Below are 27,406 nucleotides of genomic sequence, written 5' to 3'. Positions count from 1 at the left end.
CCACGGTTAAATGCCGAACAGTGATAGAAAAATCACTTTCTATTACGGTTTTTTAAAACTGTGGTTAAAAAGGACCTCTTTCTATCAGGGTTCCTCTTAAACCGTGGTTGAAAGTAAATTTATATTAGCGGGTGTTATTCCCGCTGATATTTTGAATGCTTGCCCAGTCCAAAAAAAATAAAATAAAATAAATATATATTCAGTAGAGCGAGGGCGAGCGACTAGATTAGGAATGGCTATGCCACGATTCCCTCAAGCTGTATCGAATGAAAACTCAGAGATAAATCCACACACCCATACAAAAAAAACACACACAGTGCTGGTCAGATTAAAACCCTAACCGGTGAAAATGTTTTTCCCTCTTTCCATCAAGCCTCTTTCAGTTGGCCGTCAGAGTAAACCCTAACCCATAAAGAAGAAACCCTAAATCTGGAATCCTCCATTAGAGACGCGAAGGTGTGTTCGGTGATTTGCAGACGACCGCTGCTGCTAGGATTGTTTCCAATCTATTTTTCTCTCTATTTATACACGTATGTGTGTGTGTGTGTGTGTTCGCAAAACTTACTCGGTTGATTAAAATGGATACATAAATTTTGATTCTTATTCTTCTCACCACTCATCTATGCGATTTTGATGTTAGAGTTGGGCTAGAGGAGTTCAATTTTTGAAGAGGATGCGTACGAACAGGTTAGGGATTTCAATTTTGTTGATGTATTTACGAAATTAGGGTTTATCCTTTTTAAAAGTTTCTGATATTGCTTATCAAATATGTCAATCACCTTTTGTAGGATGCTGAACCAAATGACCGAAAAATTAGGAAGCTTTGTGATTATGCTTTGAAAAATCCATTACGAATACCAAAGGTACGGCCTAACTTCCCTTTCACTAAGAGGCTATTGTTCTGAAAATTCAATTCATATTGTATGTCAATTCATGGCTCTATCAGAAATCCCGACTCAAGCAAATTCAAGCTTTCTAAATTCAACATTTAAATTTAAATTTGCAGTTACCATATAAAGTTTTTAGCCACTATATTAATCTATAGTTAACCCATCAAATTTTTTTTTTTTGAAAGATTTTTCTAGTTACGGTTTCAAATTGAAATTTATCACCTAATAGTCTAATAGAATTTTCCTGGCACATTAAGAGACAAGAGAAGCCAATATCTATTTATTTATTTATTTAAAGGCAAGCCTTGCCTTGTGCTCTTAACTTTATGCTCATAGTCGGTTAGTTTCTAGAGTTTTTTATTTAATTCAAATTTTCCCCCTGTTGTAAAGATAATGGAAATATTGATTAAGAAAATGTCAAAAACAATTGAGAATTTGAAGTAATGAAAATATGAATCTCTTGAACCCAATGACAAATTTTTGATAGTTCAAAAATTCTGTCGAACCCAAAAAAGTTACTCTAAATTTTGTAACCTTGGTAAAGTGCCTATGACTTTTTTTGAAGTGACTTCCATTGTTGGTTCTTATACAGATTACTGATTACCTAGAGCAGAGATTTTATAAGGATTTGAGGAATGAGCATTTTGGCTCCGTAAAAGTTGTGCTTTGCATTTATAGGAAATTGTTATCATCATGTAACGAGCAGATGTAAGTTTGAAGTTTCATTCTTTGAATTTAATTTAGTTCTGATTCCTATTACAGCACTGGTGGATTATTTTTCATCATCATCATATGTTGTGAATTCTTTTTAAGAATGCATATATCTCCTTACATAGTTTTCGTTTCAAATAACTTCTATGTAAATTGCCTTGTTCCGAAGGATGAATTTGTTCCAACATTTCTCTATAACCAATTTGCTCCATTAAAAAAATGTGAAGTTATCGACTGACGATTTTAAGAAATGGATTAGTACAGTTTTATCATCAAACCACTCGATTTTATGACATATATAGATTGTAGGTATGGTAGGTTTCGACCTTCTTATTAATGGAGTAAAATTAATTGAAGAATTGCTAGAATTTAAATGAAGAATTGCGTTGGAAAATGAAACTAAACATGCTAATTCTAGAACTCAAATCTCTATACTTAGAACTGTTATCTTTTAAATTAAATTTTGGATATGAAAGTACAATTGTTAATGAGTTTACAGGCTTTTGTTTGGCTCAAATTGATTGTATTTTGCAATTATTATGGATTTTCGAAGTTGATGTTAACATGCTGTCAAAACTGTTTTGTGAGCATAATTTTTTGTATCTTTTTCTTCAAACCTGATTTAATCGGTAAGAAAATTTATTGATTTAAATTGATAGAAGAAAAATATAGTCTTTAAACTTCCAATGGACATTGGTTTCATGCAAATTGGTTGAGAATTTATTTTTTTATGAATTTTCAAAGGGAAGTACATTTTGCTGGGAAAACTGTTTCAAACAGATTTTTGGGCTTCCTTCAGATTTATTTGTTTATTGTAGGAAGTTCATGAAACCTTAGTGCGAACTGATTTGATCCATAGTTTTTTCCTTTCCTTTGTTTCTAACAGAATGTGCTTCATCTTCATTTTGGTGAGCTTTAAATCTTGTTTGGAAAGTTTGTTTCTCAGGTAAACTTCTGTACATCTCTATAATTTTTGTTATTAGACTCCTTTGTAGTTTTTTTTAGTTGATTTTTATTGTGGGTATCTAATAGAACCAAGTGATGTTTTCCCAATCCAATCAATGTGCCAACACAGTCTGCCAATTTTTTTTATATGAAATTTAAAATTAAAAACTGAAGTATTTATATATAGTTTCCCCTAGAAGTGGTGAAGGCTTCTCATTCTCTCTATATAATTGTGTGTATTTGTTTGTGCGTGCTAAGTTATAATGTGATCCCAATCACTTCAATAATAATTGCGTTAGCATGAGTTGCTTGCTTAACCGTAGTGTTACCATTTTGTCTATCTTTCTTTTGTTAGCTTTTTGTGCGTCTATATGTTTAGATTCTGCTGTTGTGCTGTTTTTTGTTATAAAGGCAGAGGGGGTGGAATTGCTAGATCAGAGAGGTCATGGTGCGATTGGGTTTTTCTTAGTCTGATGATTGCTTTCTCTCATAATAAATTCTAATCTGTTCTCTCTCTCTCTCTCTCTCTCTCTCTCTCTCTCTCTCTCTCTCTATATATATATATATATATATATATATATATATATATATATATTACTTTTTTTACTATAGTGGAATATGATTGTATGATGTTTGTTCTTGAATAAAAAAAATACATCTGAATTTAAATAAGTGAAAGTTCTTAGTGCTTTGGTAATTAAGAAAAATATACCAAAAGAAAAACATCCAGAAACTATGAAACATATCCTCATTATGCTTATTAATACACTTGAATAACCAACAATGAAAATATAGTTGTTTCTAAACTCTAAAACACTGGCGTCCAAATGAATGTTGTGCACGTGTGTGGTCGTCATGTATTTTGTCTCTGAGAGGTTGAAATTGAGCTTCAATTTATGGCACGGAATATAAAAGCAAATGTGAAAGGCAAAAATAAAGAATAAAAAATGCGCCTAAGAACTGAACCATATGTACATGGTGGTGATAAGGTGAGCTTTAGATCAAAAGTGAGTTTGTTTTTTAATGTGAGAAATTAGAGTTAGGTTAGTCCCTTAAATCACCATTTGGTACTAGAATACATGACCTCTGTGCTAAAATAGAAGGTGATATAGATATGAATCTAAATGTCACATAAAAGACATATCATCGAAGGCAATAATAGTTCTTATTTAACAGTGTCCTCAGATTTAGGTATTTGATATATTCAACCTTAGACAGTTACCTGCTTTGACATTTACCAACTCAAGACACAAGTAACTGAGTCCATATAATATGGCTGACAAACCATCCTAGATCATTTATTTGATTCCATTACTATTGGTAGCGTATACCAAAATAGGTTTAGCAAGATAAATTAGCATTTAATTAAACTAGGTGCTTCCCTTTGAAAAGAAGAGAAGAAAGGTTATAAAAAAATAATAGATCTACTAAACTTTCTAAAAGAATCTGTTTAATTATGCAAAATGATTTAGAAGAATGCAAAGAGAGACATCATGTATTATAGCCTTTCTTTACCGGATTTTGAATTGGATGTGGCAACTCTACTGGCCATTGCTGTCATAGCACTGCAGTAAAGTCATCTGTAGGGTGGTTTGAGTTATCCTGGCCAGGTTTCAGTCCTAAAAAAGTGTCAAAAAGAAAGAAAAATTGAATTAGCTAAGGTCATTTTCTTTCTTGAATAAAGCCCTCTTGTGAGCAATTTGGGAGGGTTGTGTACTTTCAATAACCTATTAAATAAGCCATGCTTAAGCTTTAATCCTGGGATTATTTCCTTGACACACTGAACTTGTTTTGCTTGAGTTAAGACCATTTTAATACTTGTTTTGCTTGAGTTAATACGAAGAGTAGATCTTTCAATGTACCTTTATTATAATGCTTGTTTTGCTTGGTTTAATTTTGACAATTTTACAACTTGCTTTATATGAATTCTCTTACTTCAACTATTACATCTTTGTAGGTCAAAGCTAGGATTGCGACTTGCAGTTGCCGTTACTTTTTTTGTTGCCGCTATATTTTTTGTATGGCTCATGAAGAAGTTGCAAGAAGATATGAAGAATTTTTGTTTTATTTTGGTAAAGTAAATATATAAGATGTGGATCATGTACTTTTTTGAAATTTGTATATGGTTAATTTTTGTATAAAACAATGATTTGGAATTGATTATATATATATATCTATGATGTTATTGGTCAGTTGTAAATTAATTTGGTTATCATGTTATATTTTATTTATTTATGGTTTGCTTCTCAGGTGCAAGGCTAGTAGAAGGGAAACAAAAAAAAAAAAAAAAAGGCTTCGTAAGGGCTACACTATTTTAAAAAAAAATAAATTATATAACACTTTCTACCACGGTTATGCACCGTGGTAGAAAGTCTATTTTTCTACCGCGGTTCCGCACCGTGATAGAAAGTCGTTCAGAAAACACTACAAGAAAATTGACTTTTTACTACGGTAGAAAAGGCTTTCTACCACGGTTTTGAACTATAGTGAAAACGGCTGTGATAATAAAGTAAAGACTTTCTACCACGGTTTTGCACCGTGATAGAAAGAACGACTTTCTGCCACTGTGCGGAACTGTGGTAGAAAGTAGACTTTTTACCACGGTGCAAAACCGTGGTAGAAAGTCTCTACTTTTTACCACGACTGTTTCTACCACGGTTCAAAATCGTGGTAGAAATCATTTTCCACCGTGATAAAAAGTCATTTTTCTTGTAGTGAAATGCGAGAAGTGTAGGCATACTTGAAGAAGAGATGGTCAATGAACTCCCAAGCAGAATTGCATAAATAGCAGCTGTTAGCGTAACGTTTGTGGAGGACAGGTTTGGCATTAAGAGTGCTTAATCTTCCCTTCATTGCCATCCATAGTATAAGACTTAGGTATATGGTGCTTGAACCAAACTAGTTTGTGCCAATGGAAAACTGGGGAGGGTGGAGTGAAGTACTTGTAAGTGTGTGACATAGAAAACTCCTTTGTGGGACTAGGTAACCATTCAATAACATCTGGAGTTGTGGTAGGGAGAGGCAGTTCTTGTAATTGTGATAAGAAGCTTTTGGTTTGAAAGAACTGGTGCAGCTAAGGTGTTAGGGTTGACCCAATGACTGTTGGAAATTAGGCTATCAACTAGCATGTTATTATGAAGTTGAAGAATTTCCAATTCATTGAGTCCCAGCTGCAGTGTAATTGGGCCATTTGGTAGCCAGTAATTCAACTAGCATGTTTCTTTCCCATTTGGTAGCCAGTAATTCAACTAGCATGTTTCTCTCCCGTGTTGTTTTCACCTTAATCACTTTTATCTCCCTAAAATAAAGTGATATAAACTACAGAAATCTAAGGATAAACTTGAAATAAATAAAGGAAAGTAAAGGGAAAGTGGGGAGAAGCAAAGGCATCAGGATTCCATGCCATTGATGACGAAGATGGGAAAGATTAAAACAAATAGGATATAGAGTTAATAGAAAGTTCAAAGGCTTGTAATATTACACTTGGTAGTTTACCGATTTAGAGAACTTTATTTTATTTAAAAAAATAGAATAACGATCACAACATAAAAAAGACATGTTCCTTCTACCCCAATTGATTTTTTATTTTATTTTTATTATTATTATTTTTTTCAAAGTTCGATTTCATATATTAGAGTAAGTAATGTACAACCCATAAATGGGAAAAAGAAAATTGGAATAGGTCAGCTAACCCAACAAAACATCTGCTTCTCCCCAAACGGAAAAACCCACCCCAGAGATCCCACCCTTTATTCAAAGAAAATGTTAAGTTCGCAATGAATGTATTCAATGGTAGCTTAAAAAAAGGGTGAGCGGGACCGTTATATACGTACGTGTGTGTGGGGTTGGGGGATAAGTATAGAAAACATTCCTAAAGTATATTCGGCAGAATATTTTTATCCTTATTTAATACAAAAAATACCCCTAATCATTTCACATGGTGCTAAAATATCCCTCTGACATAAATTAGTATTGTAATACCCGTTTTATCCTTTTACTTTTTCGAAAATGCCCAATAAGATATATATGCTAATAATCTCATAGTATATGAGTTTTATGTACGCATTACCTTATTATTATTATTTTTTTAAAAAACTTTTCTTCTCTATATACTTCTTTAACGGGATTGATGGAATAGGTGAATGTGGATTCTGCTAAAGATAAATACATAAATATTTAGGCAGGGAAAGGAAGAGATCCGATGAGAGAAGAAAAGGGATAAGAAGAGAGAGGAAGAACAAGATCCGAAAAGAGGAGAGAAAAGATTTAAGGATGTAAGATTCTATGATAAATGGAAAGTTTAGGGATTATATTTGTCATTTCGTTTATTAACATTTATTAAATAATAAAAGTAGAGTGTCAATATTTTGTGCAAATGAGTTTTTCTACCAAATTTTGTGCAAATAAGTATTTAAATCTTAAGTTGATTAAATTAATTTTACTAAACCATTTTATATAATATATAAAAATAAATAATTTGTAAAATAATCGAAAAGGACACCATTGGACGATATTCCTCTCGTGCAAAAAACACTCATAAAGTTTCAATCTAGTACAAATAGGTCCATCTGATAAATTTAAACCCTAAATTAACTAAATTACCTTTACTAAACCATTTTATAAAAAATATAAAAATAAATAGTTTTATAAAATGACCAAAAATGACACTATTGGAGGACGACCACAATTGACAAGTAAAGATAAAAATATAAAATAAAAAGAAAAATAAAGATAAAAATAGAAAAAAAAAATAATAATAAAGTGCAAACTAAAAAAAACAAAAAAAATTCAAAGTCCAAAAACGAGTGCACACTTATATTGAGATTTTTTTTTTTTTGGTTAACAATGTTGGTAGAAAAAAAATAAAATAAAGAAAAAAAAAATTTAGTACAAAAGAGTAAAGTGGAATCTCAAAAAATTCAAATTCTTATTCTACAAATTCTCAAAAAAAAAAAAAATTTAAAATGTTTAGAGATATATATAAAGAAAAAAGTTTCAAAAAAAAAAAATATATATATATAAGGTATTTGATTAGTAGCATATATACCCTCGGGCATTTTCAGAAGTAAAAGGACAAAACGAGTATTGCAATACTAATTTATGTCAGATGATATTTTTGTACAATGTGAAAAGATTAGAAATATTTTTTATATACTTTTAAAAATAAGAGATAAAAGTATTTAATATTTTCTGCACTTATCACTCGGTCTAATTGGTAGAGACATTATTCTATTCTATTCTATTCGTGTCCAAAATTGACTCATAGCATTCTCTAAGTTATTATTGACATCATGTTAGGTAATATCACCAATCAATTATATTCTGGTATTATACTTTTTAATTTTTGATGGTAATGAAGACAAGACTTTGGTTGGGTTTGAAAGAGTGAAAACTGGAAATATTGCCGTAGTGATGAAAATGGCAAACAAACCTACTTGTTACCATCCTTGCAAAATAAACTTACATGAAAAAGTATTATATAGAGTGATGTATATATTTCAAGCCTCATTTTTCTATTAAGGGACTTTACGTACTTGAAGCCTCAAAAAGCTTTAAAGACGTCCTATATGTATCTATCTATCAACTAAGAGAACAAGCATTTTCTATACTTTCTCTCTCTAAAAGGCTCGATCAAATGGGGCTCAGTGCCCTAAATGACATTAGGGTCATCCGATGCCGTAAAGTTTGAAGATATGTCAATCCAAATAAGGGGAATGCATCCATCCAAAATCTTCTTGATTGGGACACCTTTTCAATTACAAAGCTGTTTCACACAGACACTCTAGAAAATAAATATAATAATAATAAAATAAAATCTACTTGATTGAATGCTTTGGGTTCCCATTTGCTATAATTAATCTTGACCGTCCACATCAACGACCACCCAATGTCAGTTAGATGGTTTTGTCTGATTTATAGGGAAAACCCATATTTTTCATGTTATTTCTTGAATCAAATAAGTCACCATGCCAAAGAGAAAATTATTGATCAACTGATCTAGCCGTCTGGTCCAACAAATTTTTTTTTATTTTTTTTAATTTTGTTTTTCAAGACAAAAATATTAAGAATTAGTAATTAAAAAAGGAAAAAAAAGTTCAAAGATTAATCACGAATTTATATATTCAGAAAGTAACTCAATTAGACGGTAACACTGTATTAAGTCGAATAATAAAAGTGACACAAAAAGTGTCGACACTACCTTGCTCATCAAAATGATAGTGTTGTAAATTTTTTATTTTATAATTTAATTAGTAAAGTTCATAATAATTGAGATGAAATAGAGAAATTTTAAAACAAAGAATGTGAAAGATATATTATAGTAATGAACATGATTTTTGATTCCATATTCAAGTGGGTCATTGATAAGGCTAGTCCGTCGTCCATTGAGAGGACAAGCTAATAATTTGTGGAATTTACGATGCAGGACACAAACTCCAAAATATATACTCTTTCTTGTAATAACGGCCGCATATACTCTCAAAAGTACCCTTTTATAATTGTTAATTCTTCATCGATATCATTGGAAAATCTTTTTGTCATTGTACTACTTGGATACCCTAACCCTAACTTGCGCACTGTAGCGTAGGATGGCACTCACTCCACCTCTTACCTCTTTTGGGTCCCACTTGATATCTCTGTCCAGCATCGTTTACCCACGCGCTTGAAGAAGTACCGCCAAGCGCGTGAAAGTATTAGATTGCTAATTTGCACATCTCATTGATGCCAGTGAACCATGTGAGTCACAGACAGACTCACAGTAATAACTTAGCAGTTCATTCAATTCTATACCGATTCTACATTCAGACTTCGGCAATGGAAAACGACACCGTTTCACCTTCTTCTTCTTTTTTTTTTTTTTTTTTTTTTTTTTTTTTTTTTTTTTTTTGTGGTGTAAAACAAAACAAAACAAAACAAAGCAAAGCATAGTTATGTCCAATTTGTGAGACTGGTACAAATTTAATTTTTTGCATGGTGAAATGAGAAAATGGTAGTGATCGATTAAAGAGAACATGTAAATACATTGACATGAAACATGTCAAAGTTGGTACCATTGGCCTTACAAAGAAGTTTGAAAACCACTACTAATTAGAAGTACCAAATTTGAGCACATAGAAGCAACAAGATGTGACTACCATACTGACCATATATATATATATATATATATGACATAAATTGGGCGGGTGAACATATATATATGCCGGAAAAATTACTCCGGTGACCAGCCGGGGAAGGAGTTGAGGCTAAGCTCAAGGGAGGTACGAGGAGTGCCCTTACTGTCATAGTAGCTGTTAGATTCCGGCATGATACCGCAGAAGCCGGAGATGTTGTCGGCATGCATTGGGAAGAGAGGGAGGGTTTCTATCTCAGGGGCTTGGTCTTCTTGTTCATCTTCAAGGGTTTCATCATATGACTTTTTCATGTCACATAAAGGGTAGGATAAAGGATATGAATCAACGCCACCCCATCCAAAATTGCGCCCCATAGATCCGCCACCACCACCTGGTGATATTGAACAGTCCTGATTGAAAAAACAACAAAAAATTTCAAGTGCACAGGGAGAGATTCATACATTTTTTCAGGAAATAAACTGTTTTTTTTTTTTTTTTTTTTTTTTAAATAACTTAAATATTTAAGGCAGGTAGCTGTAGGAAGGATAGAACAGTGGACTATATATATATATATATACCTTAAAAACATAGATTACATCTTGAACAAATATTAATTGAAAAAAAAAAAACCAAAGATACTTAAACTCTCTTTCTTCTTTCATATACATATGAAGTTTTCTTCTCATTCTTTCATTGTTATTTATAAAATATCAGATATTATATATGTTATTTTATAAATTAAAAAAAAAAAAATCATGAAACCCCTTTCTTTGTTTGGCTTAAAGGGAAAAAAGATTTTCCTTCGTGAAATTAAGAGATACATGTATGTCTTGGCTTCTAATTTGTACATCAAGAAAGCTGAAGCGCTAGGTTGTCTGCTCTCTTCTTTGTCTATTTTTTGGGAATATTAATTTGAACTGATATTGTATGACTCTTCCATTGATATTGTTACATACACACACATGGGTGTAAATTTTGTTATGGTTTGTCATTCCCATACATTGCAAAGACAGACAGAACTAGAAAATGACTTTGTGCCTCACCAACTACATCATATAATATTACTTATTAATTTTCTCAAGAACAATTGATAAACCTATTAATTTTTACCTTTTCAAATATACATATACAGATACACATTTATATAATTAAATAAATAATAAACCTCCTTATAATCATTAATTAACTTACCATAAAACTCTTCTCCATGGTCACATATCCATACCCATTGCTTCCCATGTGTCCCACGCCAAGCATGCCAGAAGAAGAAGATGGAGATGATGAAACCCCTGCAAATCACACACATAAATATATATAAAACTCTAAAACACCAACTAAAACACACAAATTTACACACACAAATGAAGAGCTTGATACTTCACCAGGACGGATGGTAGGGTATTTGTTGTTGTTGTGAATGGGGTCTTGATCAGATCTCCAAGGATGAGTATGAGTAGGAGGAGGAGGAGGTCTTTGTTGTTGGATGCAGGGGATGTTATGGTGATGATGATCAGTGGTGAATCTCTTCTTCTGCCTCTCACGAGCCTTGTGGTTCTGAAACCAATAAAAGACGTTTTTGCCCTCAATCTTACCGTACTGTCTCAGCCTAGCTGAGATCCTCTGAATCTGCTCAGCACTTGGAGACCTAACTCCATTGTTGTAGTAAAGTTCCTTCAATATTCGAATCTGGTCAGTAGTAGGTGTCCACCTTGTACTGCTTTGCCTGCATAGAAAAGTGCTTTTGCTGCCCCCACCACCTTCTTGATGATCATTTGGTTGCTGTTGGCCTTCCATGAGATATACCTAGATTAATCAAACAAAGGGAAGAAAACAAAAGAAAGAAAGAATTAACCTAGAGAGAGAGAGAGAATGTGTGTGTGTGTGTGTGTGTGTGAGAGAGAGAGAGAGAGAGAGAGAGAGAGAGATGGGTAGGTAAGATTTGCATGAGATATATGGTGGGGAATTGAATATATGGGATGGGGTTGGGGTTGGGGTTGGGGTTGGGGTTATAAAAAAAAGGAGGGAGAGAAGGAGCACATGGGGGGATATCAGAGGGATATCTGGGAGAGAAGGACTGAAGTTGACAGAGATAGGGTAATAAAAAGGAAGGGACAAAAGAGAGACTAGAAAGGGAGGGACTGAGAGGATGAGTTTGCTTGGATGATAAGGCATATACATATATGATGCATGACAAGGAATGAATGATTTCAGAGTGTGAAGAGAGGTGGGGGACTGAAACACATATATAGACAATAAAAGAGTGGTGAGATGATATGATATGATTTACATTATATTGAGTTGAAAGAAAGAGAGAAGAAAGGTTCTGAATGAATTGAATGAATGAATGCTACAAAGTGGTGTGTTGTGATTTAGAGTTCATGGGGGGTTCTTCTTTTAATGGAGATATTGTCCTCTTTATCATGCCCCAAAAGCCAGACCCTATATACAATATATATATATATATATATATATATATATTCTCTTGTACTTATATATATATTCATGGTTGCAATGGACAAATAAAATTGTAAATGAGTTTGAAAACATTCCTTTCTCTATATCCCAATTCCTAGGGAGAAATCAGAAGTGCATATTCATGGCCAATTGATGGGAAGGATTGTGGGGATGGCTGGGTTGTGTTTTGTCACTAGCTACTTATATATATATGTCTATGAAAAATAATCAGTCTGTTGTCATTTTGTTTTTAATTTTTTACCTGCTGTTGGGTCACTACTAATGAACTAAGTGGACTTCTGAGTTCTTCTATATGTAATTAAATGGTGGTTGGTATATATGGGAAGTACGTACCCCCTCAGAACTATTTATAATGCTAGCTCCTCCATTCTTGCATATAATTGAAGGCTTGCAGCAGCTAGGAGAGGTGCCCTTTTAGGCTCATCCATAATGATGCTAGGGTACCTTACCATAAAATTAGAAAATTAATGTATGTTGTTTTACATTTGAGTCCTCCTCTTTTTTTCTTTTCTTTTTTTTGGAAATTCGGTTCTCATATATCTTTTAATTTCTTTGTAGTTTCATTAAAGGAGTGAAGATGGTGATGATGTTAATAATAATGATGATGATAATTAAGGATTTTGATTGTTGGACATTAATTGATCAAGAAGAGACTAACTTAGTTTTAACTAAAAATGAGGGTTAATAGGAAATAAAATGAACATGAATACTTCCTTGGAAACAGTATTTATAAAGTTCATCTGAATAATGTTTTAGAAAACCTGTAACCTAAAATCCAAAAAAGAAGAAGAAATACATAGAAAAATCGGTTTCAGAAAATGCAATTTTTGCTTTTAAAGTTCATGAAAATTATTTTTCAAAATTAACTCGTACTTGTCTTCTTTTTTTTTTTTTTCTTTATAAGTTTAAGCAAATGCCCGCACTCACAATATATTTACCCTATAGCGCACAAACGACTTCTGGATTATCTAAGAGAAAAGTTCAAAATCCTTAGTCCCTTGATTTTTTAATTTATTTTTTTAACAATAATTAAGTTTTAATCATATCTACAATATATGCTCGTAGCAACAATATTTCCTATATACTTTCCCCGGGAAAAAATATATAAATGAAACAAGATGCAGGTAAGAGTAATTATAGTAAAGACTAGAGAGAAAAATAATACCAAAAAAATAAGTAAATGCATAGAGGGTGGTGAGGAAGAAGCACACAGTGAAAATATGTGTGCAGTGCAGTCCTTTGTGCTACGGAGCATGCGCCCAGAAAATAAATGTTTTTTTGCATCCAACATAGCCTAGTTGGAGTTGTAGGGGTTACAATATACTTTTAAAAGCTCTATCATTTTCTTCTACTTTTTAACTTTTTAGTACTAGTAATATCTGAGTACAAAGCGCTCTCTCTCTCTCTGTGGTCTATTATTATGTATGACCACTCTATGAGAACCTTTCTGTCTCCGGTTACTTGATGAGAGAATTGTACTTGCTTTACTTTTGTGATGGGGAACCCTAGCTTTTAAACCACGCTCAATTTTGGAGCGTGTGGAACATGGTAGCTCCATTTTTGTTCCTGCATGTAGTTTTCCAACTAAGTTTGAACCCTTAATTATGTTCTTTATGTACATTACTTTAGATTTTAACATGTACTGAATATGATTAAATGTCAAAATCATGATATTTAGAGTGTTCACGAGTCATTAGATGAAGTGCTCCCTTTCTTTTGAAGGTGCTAAAACACACACATACGCAACCTTGAATGGATATTTATACGCTAATTTTGACACTTAAATAGTGTAAAGGGGTTTCAAGGGGTGAGATGTAATTAAACTTGAGCATTCCTAGTTCAACTCTCACAAAACATAAAAATACTCAAATTTAAATGATATGTGTAATTTGTTGACCATAAATAATTATAATCAAGAAAAAAGGAAAAGAAAAAAAAAAAACCACAGACATTCTCTCTCTCAAAATTAGAGTTTGGGTAATAGAAAGAAATATCCAGCCTTGAATTCAACCCATAACAATCTCATTCCCCTTTTTCTACAATTCTGACTGTTGCAGACTCCCTCTCTCTACTTTTTGAGATTGCCTTATTTTTTTGATTATGACACTACAATCATGAGATTTTTCTTTCCTTAGCATGAATTTACATTGGCTCTCTCTCTCTCTCTCTCTCTCTCTCACACACACACACACACAAAATGGGTATTTACTTTGCTTTGATAAAACTGGATTTTGATTTGGAAGTGAATTGAAGCCTAAACTTGTCTTCTTATCCTAAAATCCAAAGCTGCTTTGCTTACCTCATAACACCAAGTGCACTAGGCTAGAGTGCGCAGCCCCCTCCCTCCCACTGGTACACTACACCCCTTTTCTTTCGGGTAATTATCATCTTCTTGAATCTCTTGCATGTTGTTATGTTCTCTCCCATATCATATCTCTAAAGATAACATCAGGATATCATCGCCCAAGATCTCTCTCACACACACAGTCACACACACACACACACACATATGATATACTAGTCTCATTTCTTTTTTGCTTTACTTCTCATTTGTTTCTAGAAAGGACTAACAAACCATATAGAGCAAGCCCTAGCTACAACTTTAGTTCTTTGTACTGATGATCACTTGTTTTGTGGATTTGAAATATAAAACTGATGAATTGAAGTTACTATATATTGGGTATTTAATTTTCGTGTAGGAAGCAAATTTTACTTAGAATAGATATAACTCACTTAATGTATGCTTATGCCGCATAGACTGTGGTGGAAGTTTAATTTTGATTGGAGTAGTGTGGTACTGGGTTGCTTTCATGTAATTTATTCATCTTCAGTTATAGGGTAATATATGGTGTGGACCCCACAAAAATCTTTTAATGCACTTGGAATTTTTTTCTTTACACCAACACCTACTCTTTTAAATTCAAAGTTACCATCCCTCTTTGTTTTATTTAATACTTCAAGTTGACTGAATCTTTCATTGGACCACAATACATGCATCATATTTGTCTCTCACACACGCATGCGCGCGCACACATATATATATTGAGAGATTGGAACAAAAGATACCACTAAATTGTTGTAGTGACGTCAAATTTTGAATACACAGAGTTAAAGGGATAAAAATTTAGAGAAATTTTTATATTTTATTGATAATTAAATGAATAATTTTATTACATACTCCCTTCGTTCCAAATTAAGTGTCCTCGTTAGTAATTGTGGCCTCATTTTTATGTGAGTCACAATTACCAACGAGGACACTTAATTTGAGACGGAGGGAGTATATTTATAATAAAAGAAAATTTAAATCATAAAAAAATTAAGAAAACCTTATAACAGGAAACTAACGTACAAAAATAAATTTAAAAATAAAATTTCTCCATTCTAAAAAAATAGAATAAGAAATCTAGTCAATAAAAACTATTAAATATAGAAATTGAGAACAATCTTAATTCGTTTAGACTGCCAACAAATATTTCAAAATATTCACCAAGCTTTCTATACAAAAATAAAAAATAAATAAATCGTTTTGAGGCTCTAAACGATGTTATTAGGCCGAAAAGTGATGCACATCATGCTCGTTAGGCCGTTTTCAATATAATCTCATGTTGGATCAAAAAGGACACTTCGAGATCAGCTTAGAAAATATGTCAATATGCCCATTCGATCCTCTAATAATCCAAACGAGTCATATAAATTTCGACAATCAGTTCTCTATCATATAGCTTATATTGGTTGTATTTTCTACACATTTGCATGGCTCTATTATTTTTGGTATTATGACTAAAATTTTGTGGATACTTCCTGCAAACTATTATCCAATGGGAGTCCATCATTAGTTGATCTTATGATGTCTTTATTATGTCTATGAAAGTGTCTTAAGCTTACTTGTATTTGGGTAATTAATAATTATAGAACATCCTTAACTGCCAGAAAAAAGAAAAATCAATGCACGAAAATTATGACTTTTCACTATATGTTCTTAACTAAAAAAAAAAAAGAAAAAAAAAGACACTTTTTTAAGTAATGTCATAGATGTTTGAACCTGCTTTATCCCACCAAAATATTTAGATGTTATAAACAAGTTAAAGTTATGACTTTTCACTATATGTTCTTAGCACAAATGTGAATATGGACACGAATGCAACAAGATACGAATGCAACAATATACAAGTATCCAAAAAAAAAAAAAAATATCACAAAGACAACAAATATATGATAAATAAAACCAAAAAATATTTGCTCATTTTTTTCGCATTATCATGAATATAGGTATTAATTTAAACTGGAAGCTAGACGAATGATATTTCCATTTTCTATAACTTTATATTAATTTTTACTGATCTAAGTAGTTCTTGCTTTGTCCATGATAAAGACCATCAGAATCTTTCAAATGTAAGTAAGACAAATTAAAAAGAATCTGCTTCTAATAGATTTGGCAAAATATTGTTGTATTGATCTGCCGGAAATGGTGTTCGCGGGCACCGTGATGAATGGACATAGAGGTTTTGAAGAGAGACAAAGGACAGAGAGAAAAATAAAATAATTTTTTTTGGAGGGTATTTTAAAATTTTTATAAAAAAAAATTAATCAAAATTGATGATTAGAGGATAATTTGCTCAAAAATGAATAATACAGGAGGGTATTTTTTTGGCACGGTTTGTTTCGACATAAAATATTCATTTTAGAAAATATTCTTCTTTTTCATGTAAAATATTCTTTTATTTTTACTTTGTCGGTGGTTGACAAAGGTTTACGTCGAAGTTGAGATTAAGTCTATCGGGCGGAGCATATAAAATAACTTGTTAAAAATTTATTGATAAATTAAATTTATTAAATTTTAATATTTTTTTTCTTCGTAAATATTTTACGACAATCCAACACTAAAAAATAAAAATAAAAAATATTTTACGTCCAAACAAATGGAGCCTATCCAAAATATTTTACATCCAAACAAATTGAACAGATGTACACAAAAATTGGTGAGTAGTCTTGGAGTTGGGATACGAATGTCAATAAATTTATTTTAGTGGTAAATTTAGACCGCCAATAAAATTTTGAGATCAAGTAAAAGTAAAATGCGTATTTTTTTGCTTTTGTAAAATGGACGAAAAATTAAAAAGAAAAAGAAATAGAAGGGATAAATGAAAAATAATTCCTTCCAATGACGATGACAAAGGAAAGGGTTTCAATAAAATTGTTTAGTACTTATTATACATTATAGTAATTAATTATATAAAAAGTTTTTATAAAATAGAAAAAGTAAAAGAAATTTGAATGAAAAATGTACATTCAAAATTCAAATTAACAGAGACGAAAGCCAGGGTTCGACCGCACCTTATCAATTTATGTATTTCGTCATACCAAATGACCGAAACACAATACTCCCCCTCAGCCCTTTGGTGACGTGGCAACAAATGATTGGCTAAAAAAACATATAAAATGTGGGTTGCTTCTTCGCCATATCCGTCAACCCCACACTTTGTAAAAGATAAGAAAAGCTATCCACTGTCTCTGGCTATTGCTTTAGCCAAACCAAAGACCAATGAACTCTACACTCTTCTCTCCCCCAAAACCTTTAGCTACAACCCCAATTCAGATCCCCCCAGCTGCACACCACCGCCACCTCCGACCAATTAAATTTGGTCCCATCAAAAGCAGCAGCAGCAACGACACAGCCAGCAACAACAACGGCGAAAAAGCATCGCAGACAGTCACGCCTCGCATAACGCCACCGGACACAGTCGAGATCCGGTTCCGGCGAGGGTCAAGAAGAAGACAGAGACAGCAAGAACAGGATGGCATCACCAACGGACTGCCAAAGAAGGCAGAGGCCGTTAAGGACTGGGAGGACATGACCATCACAGAGAAGGCGATAGAGCTGTATGTGGGAGAGAAGGGTGCCTTGTTCTGGCTTAACAAGTTTGCTTACGCCTCCATCTTCATCGTAATTGGGGCTTGGATACTGTTTCGCTTCGTCGGTCCTGCTCTCAACCTTTACCAACTTGATTCTCCTCCTCTATCTCCTACCTCTATTTTGAAGGGCTGATGATCAACCCCCATAAGCATATGACATTATGAATCCATGAATGGGAATAAAATTCATGTAGATTGGGTTGTAGAGAGAGACCACATAATTAGATATAAAGTAGATAAAAACTAAGAAAACATTTTTATTCTCTTGTTAAATTTTGCAGCATTGTGTGCAAATTCTAAGACTAAGATGTACATCTATTCCTTATCTGCAATATTGTGATATCATCTTAGGTTCTAACACTAATAGCAAGAACACAAGCTGAGGTTTATGGATTCATGTCATTATTGCCCACACTCCATGAGACAAAAACCATTGAACTGGCCATTACATTCCTGGTACTGAAGAAAAAAATTAGCCTATAACAATTTTAAAATCTCTCACCAGCATGATAGAAAACCCAGGCATGTGCTATTTGATGCTATGACAATGTAACCCTCCATGACTTTTCAGCTATGAGACACTGACTAGCCGAGATTCTTGAGAAAATCCATCTCTCTGAGTCTTGCACCTGTGAAAACAATTCTTCAAACTTTCAGCACAACTTATACTGTACGACACAAAAGATCACCTCTCAGCCATGATGTCATCCAGTATACCGTTTCTGTTTTAGTTTGGGAGATCAGGATTGCTTCTTAATACCAATGTCAAGTTCTTCCTTAATAAGGCGCCATTTGCACAATGAAATTAGATCACTAATGACTAACCTATTACATTCGGCTCGTGATGCATAATTGTGATTGTTGCAGTTTGTGCACATCCAATCCCCATCACGCCATTGCTTTGCTCTGTAAAGTCACAGCAGAAAGCATTACAGACCTTAATCAGAAAAGCACTGGTTACAACAAAAATGTTGCTTCTTAAAATAGACTCATAATCATAGGTGTTCATGTTTTGTGTGGGGCTAGCAAATATTTTGTGAGATCTAAACTTAATTCCATGTTACACCATCCGATGCATAATTTGGGGTTTCATCAACAATTTCATATATCTATTTCATCCACAATGAAGAAGATGATATTGCAAAAGCAAACGTAATATAAACTTTCATTGTTAATTTTGGCATGCAGCAAATCTAAATACAAAAAAAAAAAAGGTGCGTAAAATAAATAGAAAAGAAAAATAAACAAATCCCACATGAATGTTATTAGTTGGGTCATGATAAAATCATTTTACATTAGAGTTCATGTAAAGAATGAAAGAATTTTACCCTTTCCCAAGGATTGTAGGTGTTGTCACTGGATGAGGTAACTGCAGGGTGACTTGAAAATTTGGAGCAGCTGCTGAGCTTCCGCTGGGATAAGGGGGATACAAACCATTTGCTTGATTACCATCAGAAACTGCCATTTGCTCGAATCCAGGGGGGTATGCTTGCTGCAAGCCATGTGGTGTCTGCATGTTCAAAAACCGGAGGGGAAAAGGGCAAAAGAAATATATCAAGCAGGGGGTTACAAAAGTGATTAAATCTATCTCACACTTAATACTAGGAAATAGTCCTTACAGGTCCTGCATTTAATCTCTTGCTATTCCAGTCATGAGCAAATTCTTCAGATGCTAATCTCTTTGTTCCGAGTGCTTAATAACCGACAAGGAACATTTAAGCAAAAAATCAGATACAGAATCAGCTTATGGGACTCACTACAAACATATTCAAATAAATACAGTTGACTTCAAGTTTAAACATTTAAGAAACAAAACACAGCAATAGCCTTCAAAAAAATTGGAAGCTTAAACTGAGTATATGAAAAAACCAAATGAAGGTTAATAGTCACCATAATCCGATTAGCCAAAAAAAGTACAAGAATGTATTTTTTTTAAATAATTCACTGCTAAATCGATCTGTCACAAGTGGCTCAGCGTTGACCATGCTTTTGTCTCGTAGCAGAGGCACAGCCCACTAACCCGAGGACAAAACGGTTCAAGTGTGCAAAAATGGATGTTGTTAGCTTAAATGAAAAGGAAGAGCATTTGTGTTGAGGCTTCAAAATTAAGATTACAAGTCATATGATAAATTGAAACCACCAGGCTTGAATTTTGGAGTTGGAAAAACATTTAACTACCTCAAGATTCTCAAACAAATGTGTACATGTGTTTAAGTGGTCTTAAATATTGAAGGACCTGGCATGAAAATTTTAAGATTGATTTTCTTCCTACCTTTCCTTGGCAAACAAACATAGCATTGTAGAGATTTTTTATTTTTTTTGTTATAATCACTTTAAAGAAAAACGGATAATAACATAATTTGCATGTGGTTTTTATGCATATTATGTTTGAGAGAGAAAATATTGGAACCAGACAGTTTAACACCACAAGTTTAAGACTTAAACCAACCATGAATTCGAAAAGGCAGAACTCTAAATTTAGTCCAGGTGAATTGAATGTTGCGTAGCCCTTACAAGGCGCTGTAAGGGCTCCTAACACCCATAGGACGCTTGTGGGACCATGATGAAATCTTTAAATTTCTCCTACCAAGCATTGGGCAACAGCATGAAAAATTACTCCTAGAAGCAGATTGATGCTATGACATCATTCACTTCTTGGGAACTCTTAATGATGGTTCAAAAAAGGAATAAAAATACTAGAGCACAGATATATACAAAGAAACAAGCAAGATTATTAACTATGGATAAGCAGAAGCAAACAATATGGATGAGACTCTAAGAATTCAACTGTAAGGTTGAACATTTGTAAAAGGTTAAGACTGCAAGGTGTTGCACAAATTTAATATGATAACACTTCAACTGTAAGGTTGAACACAAAAGCCTGGTGAGTTTTTATTTTTAACCCACAAGCAACACAGCACTTTAAGAGAAATCTGAGATTGCTATGCAGACAAAAGAAGAGGGCGTACCTGGAGGCATAGAAGTATTGCATTTTTTGCACTGCATATAAAACACAGAGCCAAATCATATTACTGGGAAAAAAAACAGCTATTTTGAAATCTAAGGGGATAGGATACCACTCCCCCAGCCTCTACTTCTCAAGAATAATTTAACATTGCTGCCAACAGGCTAGGGAATCAAGTGGTAATTTGTTGTAAGTTGGCAATACGTCTTAACATAACATGGTCATACCTGTCCACGAGAAGCATAATTGTGGAAGCCACAGCTGCAGATCCAGTCACCATTGCGCCATCCTTTAGGAGCCATAAGAAGCTGATTCGCTTGATTGGCATATGGAAGCCCAGAACGATGGTTTACACCTGGAGGACAAGTAGAAGCCAGCTGAACTCCATATGTATCAGCTCCTCCTATAGACCAGTTAAAACTCAAAGGTAGTGACTGTTGCAAAGCTCCATTGCCTAACAATCCGATATTCATCTGTTGCTCTGGTTCTCCTCTTGCCCGGACAAAATAATGTGGATGGGTTTTGAGAGAACCTCCAGGCATTGCAATTGCCGGCATTGCTGCTACCTCCTTTGGTTGCCCGCACTTATTGCACTTTTCTCTTGATGCATAATTGTTGTTAGTGCAACCTATTGATCCATTGCCACACACACCCAACCCATAATGCAGCCAGGGAGAGGAAAAAGAAGCCAAGAATACCCACACAAACCAGCCCATCTCAGACGAAATTAGACATACAATAACATGTAACACTCAAACCTGACAGCAATTCTTAACCTCGACTTGACAAAAACAAAGTTAACAAATAACCAAGCTGCAATAACAGACTAAATTCTATCATAAGTTACTAATTTAAACACAATGAAGACTCTGCTATAATACTAATAAGTTAATACTCTCTGATTGATTAGTATAAATTTAGTATTAAAAAAGTTTATATTCTCTGATTAGTAATAAATTTATGATAAACCAACTTGGTTCGATATAGGATAATTAAATATTTTATTCTCAATACTTTTAATTTTTTTTACAGAATCACAATTACGAGTAATAATTAGAAAGTACTAATAAGTTTGTATTCTCTGATTAGTAAAAATTTATGATAAACCAACTTGGTTAAATATAGGATAATTAAATATTTTATTCTCAATACTAATAATTTTTTTAAAGAATCTCAATTACGAGTAATAATTAGAAAGTATATGTGTATATGACATAATCTGTTACATGGACTCTTCAAAAGTAGTAAAGTACCCGTGTCAAACACGTATCCCTCGGACATGGGTATGAAATATGTGTCCGACACTTTTGGTTGGACATGTACTTAAAAAGCATATCTCATCATTTAATTACATTATATTATTACTTTAAAATGAGTTAAATGCCTATATTGAACATTATATTAGATAAAAACATTACTTTTCTCTAGAAAATAAAATAAAATAATTAATAAAATGAATATTTAGTCGTGTCCGTGTGTCCTTCTATTTGGAGATTTGACACGTCCGACGCATGGATACATACCCGTGTCCGATACCCGTACCCGAGTTTACGTAACATAGATGACATATTCTGGACATTTACACTAATTGGCCCTAAGCTAAAAATCCCTAGTCACACAAAGAATAGAATCAACCCTGAAAAAATGTGACAAAAACTATTTTAAGGCTTTTTGGGCTTCTACAAGTTTGATTTTATTAGACAAAATATGTCTTAAGCTAGATTATGCATACGAATATTTTTTTAGAGTGCAAAAGGCAGCCAATTTACTTTCAAAAGGAAGATTTGAGGGGCTAATTTGGTTAGATTTTTAGCTTAGGAAGGATCATTCATATTTATTTAAATTTTCAGAGCCATTAAAATATACCATTAATTTAGTTTTGGGTAGTATTTAATTCTTGTAATGTTAGGGACAATTTTGATAATTTCAGCTAAGTCTATATTTATTGATTTGATATAACTATATACAGATTTTAACTAAGGAGCAAGCAATTGACAACTATATTGAGAGGGAATTAAATTCACCCCCAACAACTTGCCTTATAGATGAAGTAAGCAGAGAAGCTCAACAATATTAAATATGTGCTGAAATAAAGAGTTTAGAAAAGGTATTTTTAGAGAAAATAATTCATATTTAAGTATTTCTTTAATTTATAATTTGATCATACAAAATTCCCTTTCTCACATTTTTTTCTCAGGTCATGTTTAATACAAAAATGTAATGATATGAAAAGCCAATTCCAGCTCTCCACTCATTTTTCAGTACTCCGTTAGTCAAACAAAAGTTGGAATGACTATTCCATTATAATGGTCATTACAACGAGAAGTTAGAATATCTATTCCTCTCCATGAGGGAAGGAAGAAGTATTCCTTTCCGTCATATAATCACAACAAGAATAAAATTCAATAGATTAGCTCCGACAAATTAAAGATATCTCTCTCACGTTTTCCCGATTTCAAAGGGGTGATCAAGTGGAGCACATATAAATATAATCACACATTATTTTGCTCTAAATGCACCCATTAAAATTTTCATCCATGCAAACCTAACCCATATTAGTTGTTTAGTTAATTTCTTTTATTTGTCTTTCAAAATTTTAATTTAAGAGTAAACTTAATACAAAAGTCACTTTTTAATAATTTATGAACATATAAAATATGATATGATAATATAATAATATTGTTACTAATTCATATAATTAAATTAGAGCATAAAGTCAAGATAAATAGTTAACATGACAAATTACCATAAATATTAAATATTTTACCAATAAATACGCAATACAGTGATCCATTGATGCACCAACCTTGACCCTTTTAGAAATAGGGTGAGTAACAATACTAAAATCAAATCCATTTTAGATAATGCGTAAAAACCTGAAACTCCTAAATTTGACTGCAGGTTCACTACTGGACAAAAATTGCTAATCCTACCCAAGTGAGTTCTCAATTTGCCTCACTCGCAACCCTCTGTATATCATTATTTCTCCTCTTAATAAATTCAATATCATTCAATCCCTTCTTTTTATGTGTTTCTTCATCTCTACCCCATTCCATCCTTTCTCCCTCACCCCTTTCCTTTTCTTCAATCAATCCGTTCCTTGCATCAGTTTATTCATTACTTCTATATAAAACTATAACATAGAAGATATGACCAAATGGGTGTGTGTTTTACTTGTTAAAATAAATAATAAATAAAATAAAATAATAAAGACATGCATATTTTGGAGAAGTCAGTTAAATTCATTCCATTCTCGCATTTAAATTGGTCTAATCGAACACTTGTGTAGCTTCTTATTGAAGCTTAGATGACAGAGTTATTACACCAACCTGACAAACACTCCGAACTGACTAAGCAAGTTGAAAGTTAAGACTATCAAAAAGTCAGCCATGTGATGTAAGGTGGAGGTCTATTTATAGCATATAAGTGAGGGCAAAGCTGCAAAAGGTTCTCATACCAGCTTGCACCTCATAGGGTAGCACTACTCATCCTTGCCACAATCTTATCTTAGTCTGCCACTTGGAGTGAATTGGTATTATAGGACATGCTTCGAGGTAACTTAGGGCTTTAGGACCATTATGATAATTAGATGCGAAAATAGAGCCAAGGCGGCTAAAAGTCGTTGACGAGATATGGTTGCAACCTAATGGGATGATCACGCATAGAGACGGCTTTATCCCAACATGGCTGGTTCCCGCGCTGCCCCTAACGAGACGGGGATGGTATGCTACAACAATGGTATAGGGGCAAGTAAGGTTTTTTAAGGTTAGAACCGGGATTAAAAGTAAGGTAACCCATCCTAGCCTGTTTATATATTGAAATTACATAAGTACCCTTGTTTTATTCTCAGAGCTCTACCCTCTATATATAATCTATGTTACCCGGACTCGTGTACGGTTGTCGGATACGGGTGCATGTCTAGGAGTTGGATTCATCAATCTATCAATTTATAAGATACGGAGACTCAGCTAAAAAGTGTCCAATAATTTAGACACGGGTATTTGGACAATTTGAAGACATAAAGCTTTTTTATGTTTGAGACATCAATTTTTTTAATAAAAATAAATATAATATAATATATATATATAAGCTGTACATTTTTTTAGAAAAAATTATTTCGTTACTATATTTTTTTGCCTCATTTGCAAAGTCAAAGCATAATTAGAAAGGGAGAACAAACAAGGCTTAATTTTGTATGCATACTGATACACGATATTTATTGTTGTACTAGTAAAAGTAAAGTACAATGGTTTATTACCGAGTTGTAAACCATTACTTTTCACTTTTGTTAAAATCAAAATGTCTCCATCTCTTCACATTCAAATAGACAGGTGGCATCATCTTGACCTTTAAAAAGGCAGCGTATTAAAAGCATGGTCAATAATCAAGCAATTGCGTGAAACCATGCTCAGCTAGGCCCATAAAACAGCACAAAGACAACGCGTATGCACAAACACAAAGTCATCAACCTTCGGAACGTTGATTCCGAACCATATTGCCATTTTTGAACCACAAAGCTTCCCAACACCGTGAATGGATGCCAATTTAACAAATAAAACTTGAAAAAAAATATTCTAATCCTTCACAAGCATCAACCAACACATCCTTGTGTGTCCAGTAGACATTATGAAGGGTCCAACTCATATCCCATGTCCGTGTCGTGTTATCACGGACATCTGGCGAGCACCGGTTAGTCCAAGACCCAAGGTTACTTAGTATATAATTATGAACTAGGGTTGACTCACATTAGACCTCTCTCTCTCTCTCACACTCACTCTCACACAAATTACATTTATATGCCGTCGTTGGCGTATGAGAGTGCAAACTGTGACTTTGCTATTAGGGTTTAGGGGGACAAATTTTCTCTTGTTTGCTTCAAGAATCATAATAAACAATATTAATAAGATTTTATTTTTATTTTGTAATGTTGGTGTGTTAGATTATGTTTTTGGTTTCCTTTTTCTTCTCAAGTTGAACAGCAACACCTCATGAGAAAAGAAGCAGCGGGACACGGTATTTGTAAACAGGTCAAGGTAGGGTAGGGTTTAGGGTGCCCTGGCCCAAACCCTCCCCGTTGCAGGAGGCTAACAGGTACGATATGCCTGTGTTGATGGCGTGTTAGCACATTATTAGGGCATATGACTCATGTGGTCTCGTTTTTTAAGGTAGGTCGGATACCTAGGTGAATTCTAAATTTTAGCCACCAAGTCAAGTACTACAATAATCGACGCAACGTATAATCGCAAGTAATTGTACTTAACCTAGTGTACCGAACTTTTTTAAAAACTTCAAAATCCCAATGCAAATGGGATAATTTTTAAGAATTTACATACCAGTGTGGTAGATAAATGAAAAAACAATTTTTTTTCTAAATATTGCATCCTTAATCACCATATTCGTCTCATCGACCCACCCAACATATCAGATACACAAGAATGTACACTGGCATACACGCATATATACACATTCATACATATATATACACACATATATACAGAGAGAGAGATGGGTATTTACCAGTGCAGATCCAATCGCCAATGCGAGGAAGCCATTTAGAATCGGCAGGGGTTTTGGTGTCGACGAGAAGGCGAGGCTGCTTACACCTATTGCAAAATGATCTGAAGGCGTAATTTCTGTTCCCACATCCACTGCACTCCCAATCGCCTTCTCTCCCTTCATCTCCTCCCATCTTTTCTCTCTCTTTCTTGAAATCCATGTGTGTGTGAATGAGAATACTAAGTATATATAAAGAGAGAATATGTATATATACGTATTACTTCCGAAGCTATATCGATAATAGGGGAGACTTGTTGTGTGCTCAAATTTCAGAGTTAATCTTTGTGTAAAGAATTATACACGGACAGAGCAAGAAGAGAGAATGGGGCAAGGGGGGGGTTTTCAAAGAAAGACGCCGGTATGTCATCGAACCTTTGTTTAATTACGCTAGACAAAAGGCTCAAAACTTTACTGTGAAATAAAAATAATAATAATAATAATAATAATAAATAAATAAAAGTAAAATTTTCTTACTTAACATTCTATAATTACGCAAATCTTCCCTCTTATTTCAAAATTTGACCCATCTTACTGTATCAACACTTGCTACCAATTTTAATTGAAAAGGTACATTTTCTTAAATAATAGTACAACTGTCTCCTGTTCTTGAATTTTAAATTTTCTTTGGTGTATTATTCTGAATAATTTATTCGTTAGTCTAGTCGGTGGAGAATTTAACTCTTCAAATAATTGTATTGTATTCAAGTTTTCTTACCCGGACCTAATTTGCAAGGAAAAAATCTAATATTTTTTAATCTTTCCCTTTCTTGACTGTTATGAAAAATAATTTAAAGTTAATTACTTTGTGACAAATCTATCAAACTGAAGCAACTGAACCTTTA

The 27,406-nt window shown here is 33.4% G+C and overlaps 3 protein-coding genes and 1 long non-coding RNA gene across 6 annotated transcripts; 2 read left to right on the top strand and 2 right to left on the bottom strand.

The window, feature by feature from the left end:
• The first annotated feature begins 137 nt into the window (after nucleotides 1–137).
• LOC132286221 (uncharacterized) lies at nucleotides 138–5,054 on the top strand. Of its 3 annotated transcripts, none has more exons than XR_009472715.1 (6): nucleotides 138–456; nucleotides 641–687; nucleotides 789–863; nucleotides 1,483–1,598; nucleotides 2,488–2,547; nucleotides 4,504–5,054. It is a non-coding gene; the product is annotated as an uncharacterized LOC132286221 (long non-coding RNA). The 3 variants fall into 3 exon arrangements; XR_009472716.1 differs by having other exon boundaries at nucleotides 138–530; XR_009472714.1 differs by having other exon boundaries at nucleotides 143–687; nucleotides 4,504–5,053.
• A 4,699-nt stretch (nucleotides 5,055–9,753) lies between these two features.
• Nucleotides 9,754–11,449, bottom strand: LOC132282114 (protein WUSCHEL-like). The gene is made up of 3 exons (XM_059783738.1): nucleotides 11,038–11,449; nucleotides 10,847–10,944; nucleotides 9,754–10,065 (listed from the first exon to the last, which is right to left on the bottom strand). Exons 1-3 carry the CDS (start codon nucleotides 11,447–11,449, stop codon nucleotides 9,754–9,756), a joined length of 822 nt encoding a protein of 273 aa, XP_059639721.1.
• A 6,137-nt stretch (nucleotides 11,450–17,586) lies between these two features.
• On the top strand, nucleotides 17,587–18,316 carry LOC132282871 (uncharacterized). Its single transcript, XM_059784682.1, has one exon. It carries the CDS (start codon nucleotides 17,673–17,675, stop codon nucleotides 18,174–18,176), a length of 504 nt encoding a protein of 167 aa, XP_059640665.1. The 5' UTR covers nucleotides 17,587–17,672; the 3' UTR covers nucleotides 18,177–18,316.
• LOC132282870 (ranBP2-type zinc finger protein At1g67325-like) lies at nucleotides 18,277–26,928 on the bottom strand. Its single transcript, XM_059784681.1, has 7 exons — nucleotides 26,526–26,928; nucleotides 21,236–21,636; nucleotides 21,013–21,043; nucleotides 19,663–19,736; nucleotides 19,372–19,553; nucleotides 18,869–18,949; nucleotides 18,277–18,672 (listed from the first exon to the last, which is right to left on the bottom strand). Exons 1-7 carry the CDS (start codon nucleotides 26,722–26,724, stop codon nucleotides 18,615–18,617), a joined length of 1,026 nt encoding a protein of 341 aa, XP_059640664.1. The 5' UTR covers nucleotides 26,725–26,928; the 3' UTR covers nucleotides 18,277–18,614.
• Nucleotides 26,929–27,406: the final 478 nt, after the last annotated feature.

This window comes from Cornus florida, unplaced genomic scaffold, assembly GCF_030987335.1.
Source record: "Cornus florida cultivar Cherokee Brave unplaced genomic scaffold, ASM3098733v1 CherokeeBrave_3.0.0_Hap2_Chr11, whole genome shotgun sequence".
Classification (NCBI taxonomy): Eukaryota; Viridiplantae; Streptophyta; class Magnoliopsida; order Cornales; family Cornaceae; genus Cornus; species Cornus florida.
Note: the sequence above shows the minus strand (reverse complement) of the source record. Positions and strands in the feature narration are given on the sequence as shown.

Excerpts from the sequence above, each read along its gene's own strand:
- LOC132282114 (XM_059783738.1), bottom strand. The coding sequence starts at position 11,449 with ATGGAAGGCCAACAGCAACCAAATGATCATCAAGAAGGTGGTGGGGGC. Across the intron at positions 10,945-11,037 it reads ATACCCTACCATCCGTCCTG|GGGTTTCATCATCTCCATCT; the intron begins GTGAAGTATCAA and ends TGTGATTTGCAG. Across the intron at positions 10,066-10,846 it reads CCATGGAGAAGAGTTTTATG|GACTGTTCAATATCACCAGG; the intron begins GTAAGTTAATTA and ends TTTTTCAATCAG.
- LOC132282871 (XM_059784682.1), top strand. The coding sequence starts at position 17,673 with ATGAACTCTACACTCTTCTCTCCCCCAAAACCTTTAGCTACAACCCCA.
- LOC132282870 (XM_059784681.1), bottom strand. The coding sequence starts at position 26,724 with ATGGATTTCAAGAAAGAGAGAGAAAAGATGGGAGGAGATGAAGGGAGA. Across the intron at positions 19,554-19,662 it reads AGAGATTAAATGCAGGACCT|ACACCACATGGCTTGCAGCA; the intron begins GTAAGGACTATT and ends TTGAACATGCAG. Across the intron at positions 18,673-18,868 it reads TCACGAGCCGAATGTAATAG|GTGCAAGACTCAGAGAGATG; the intron begins GTTAGTCATTAG and ends TTGTTTTCACAG.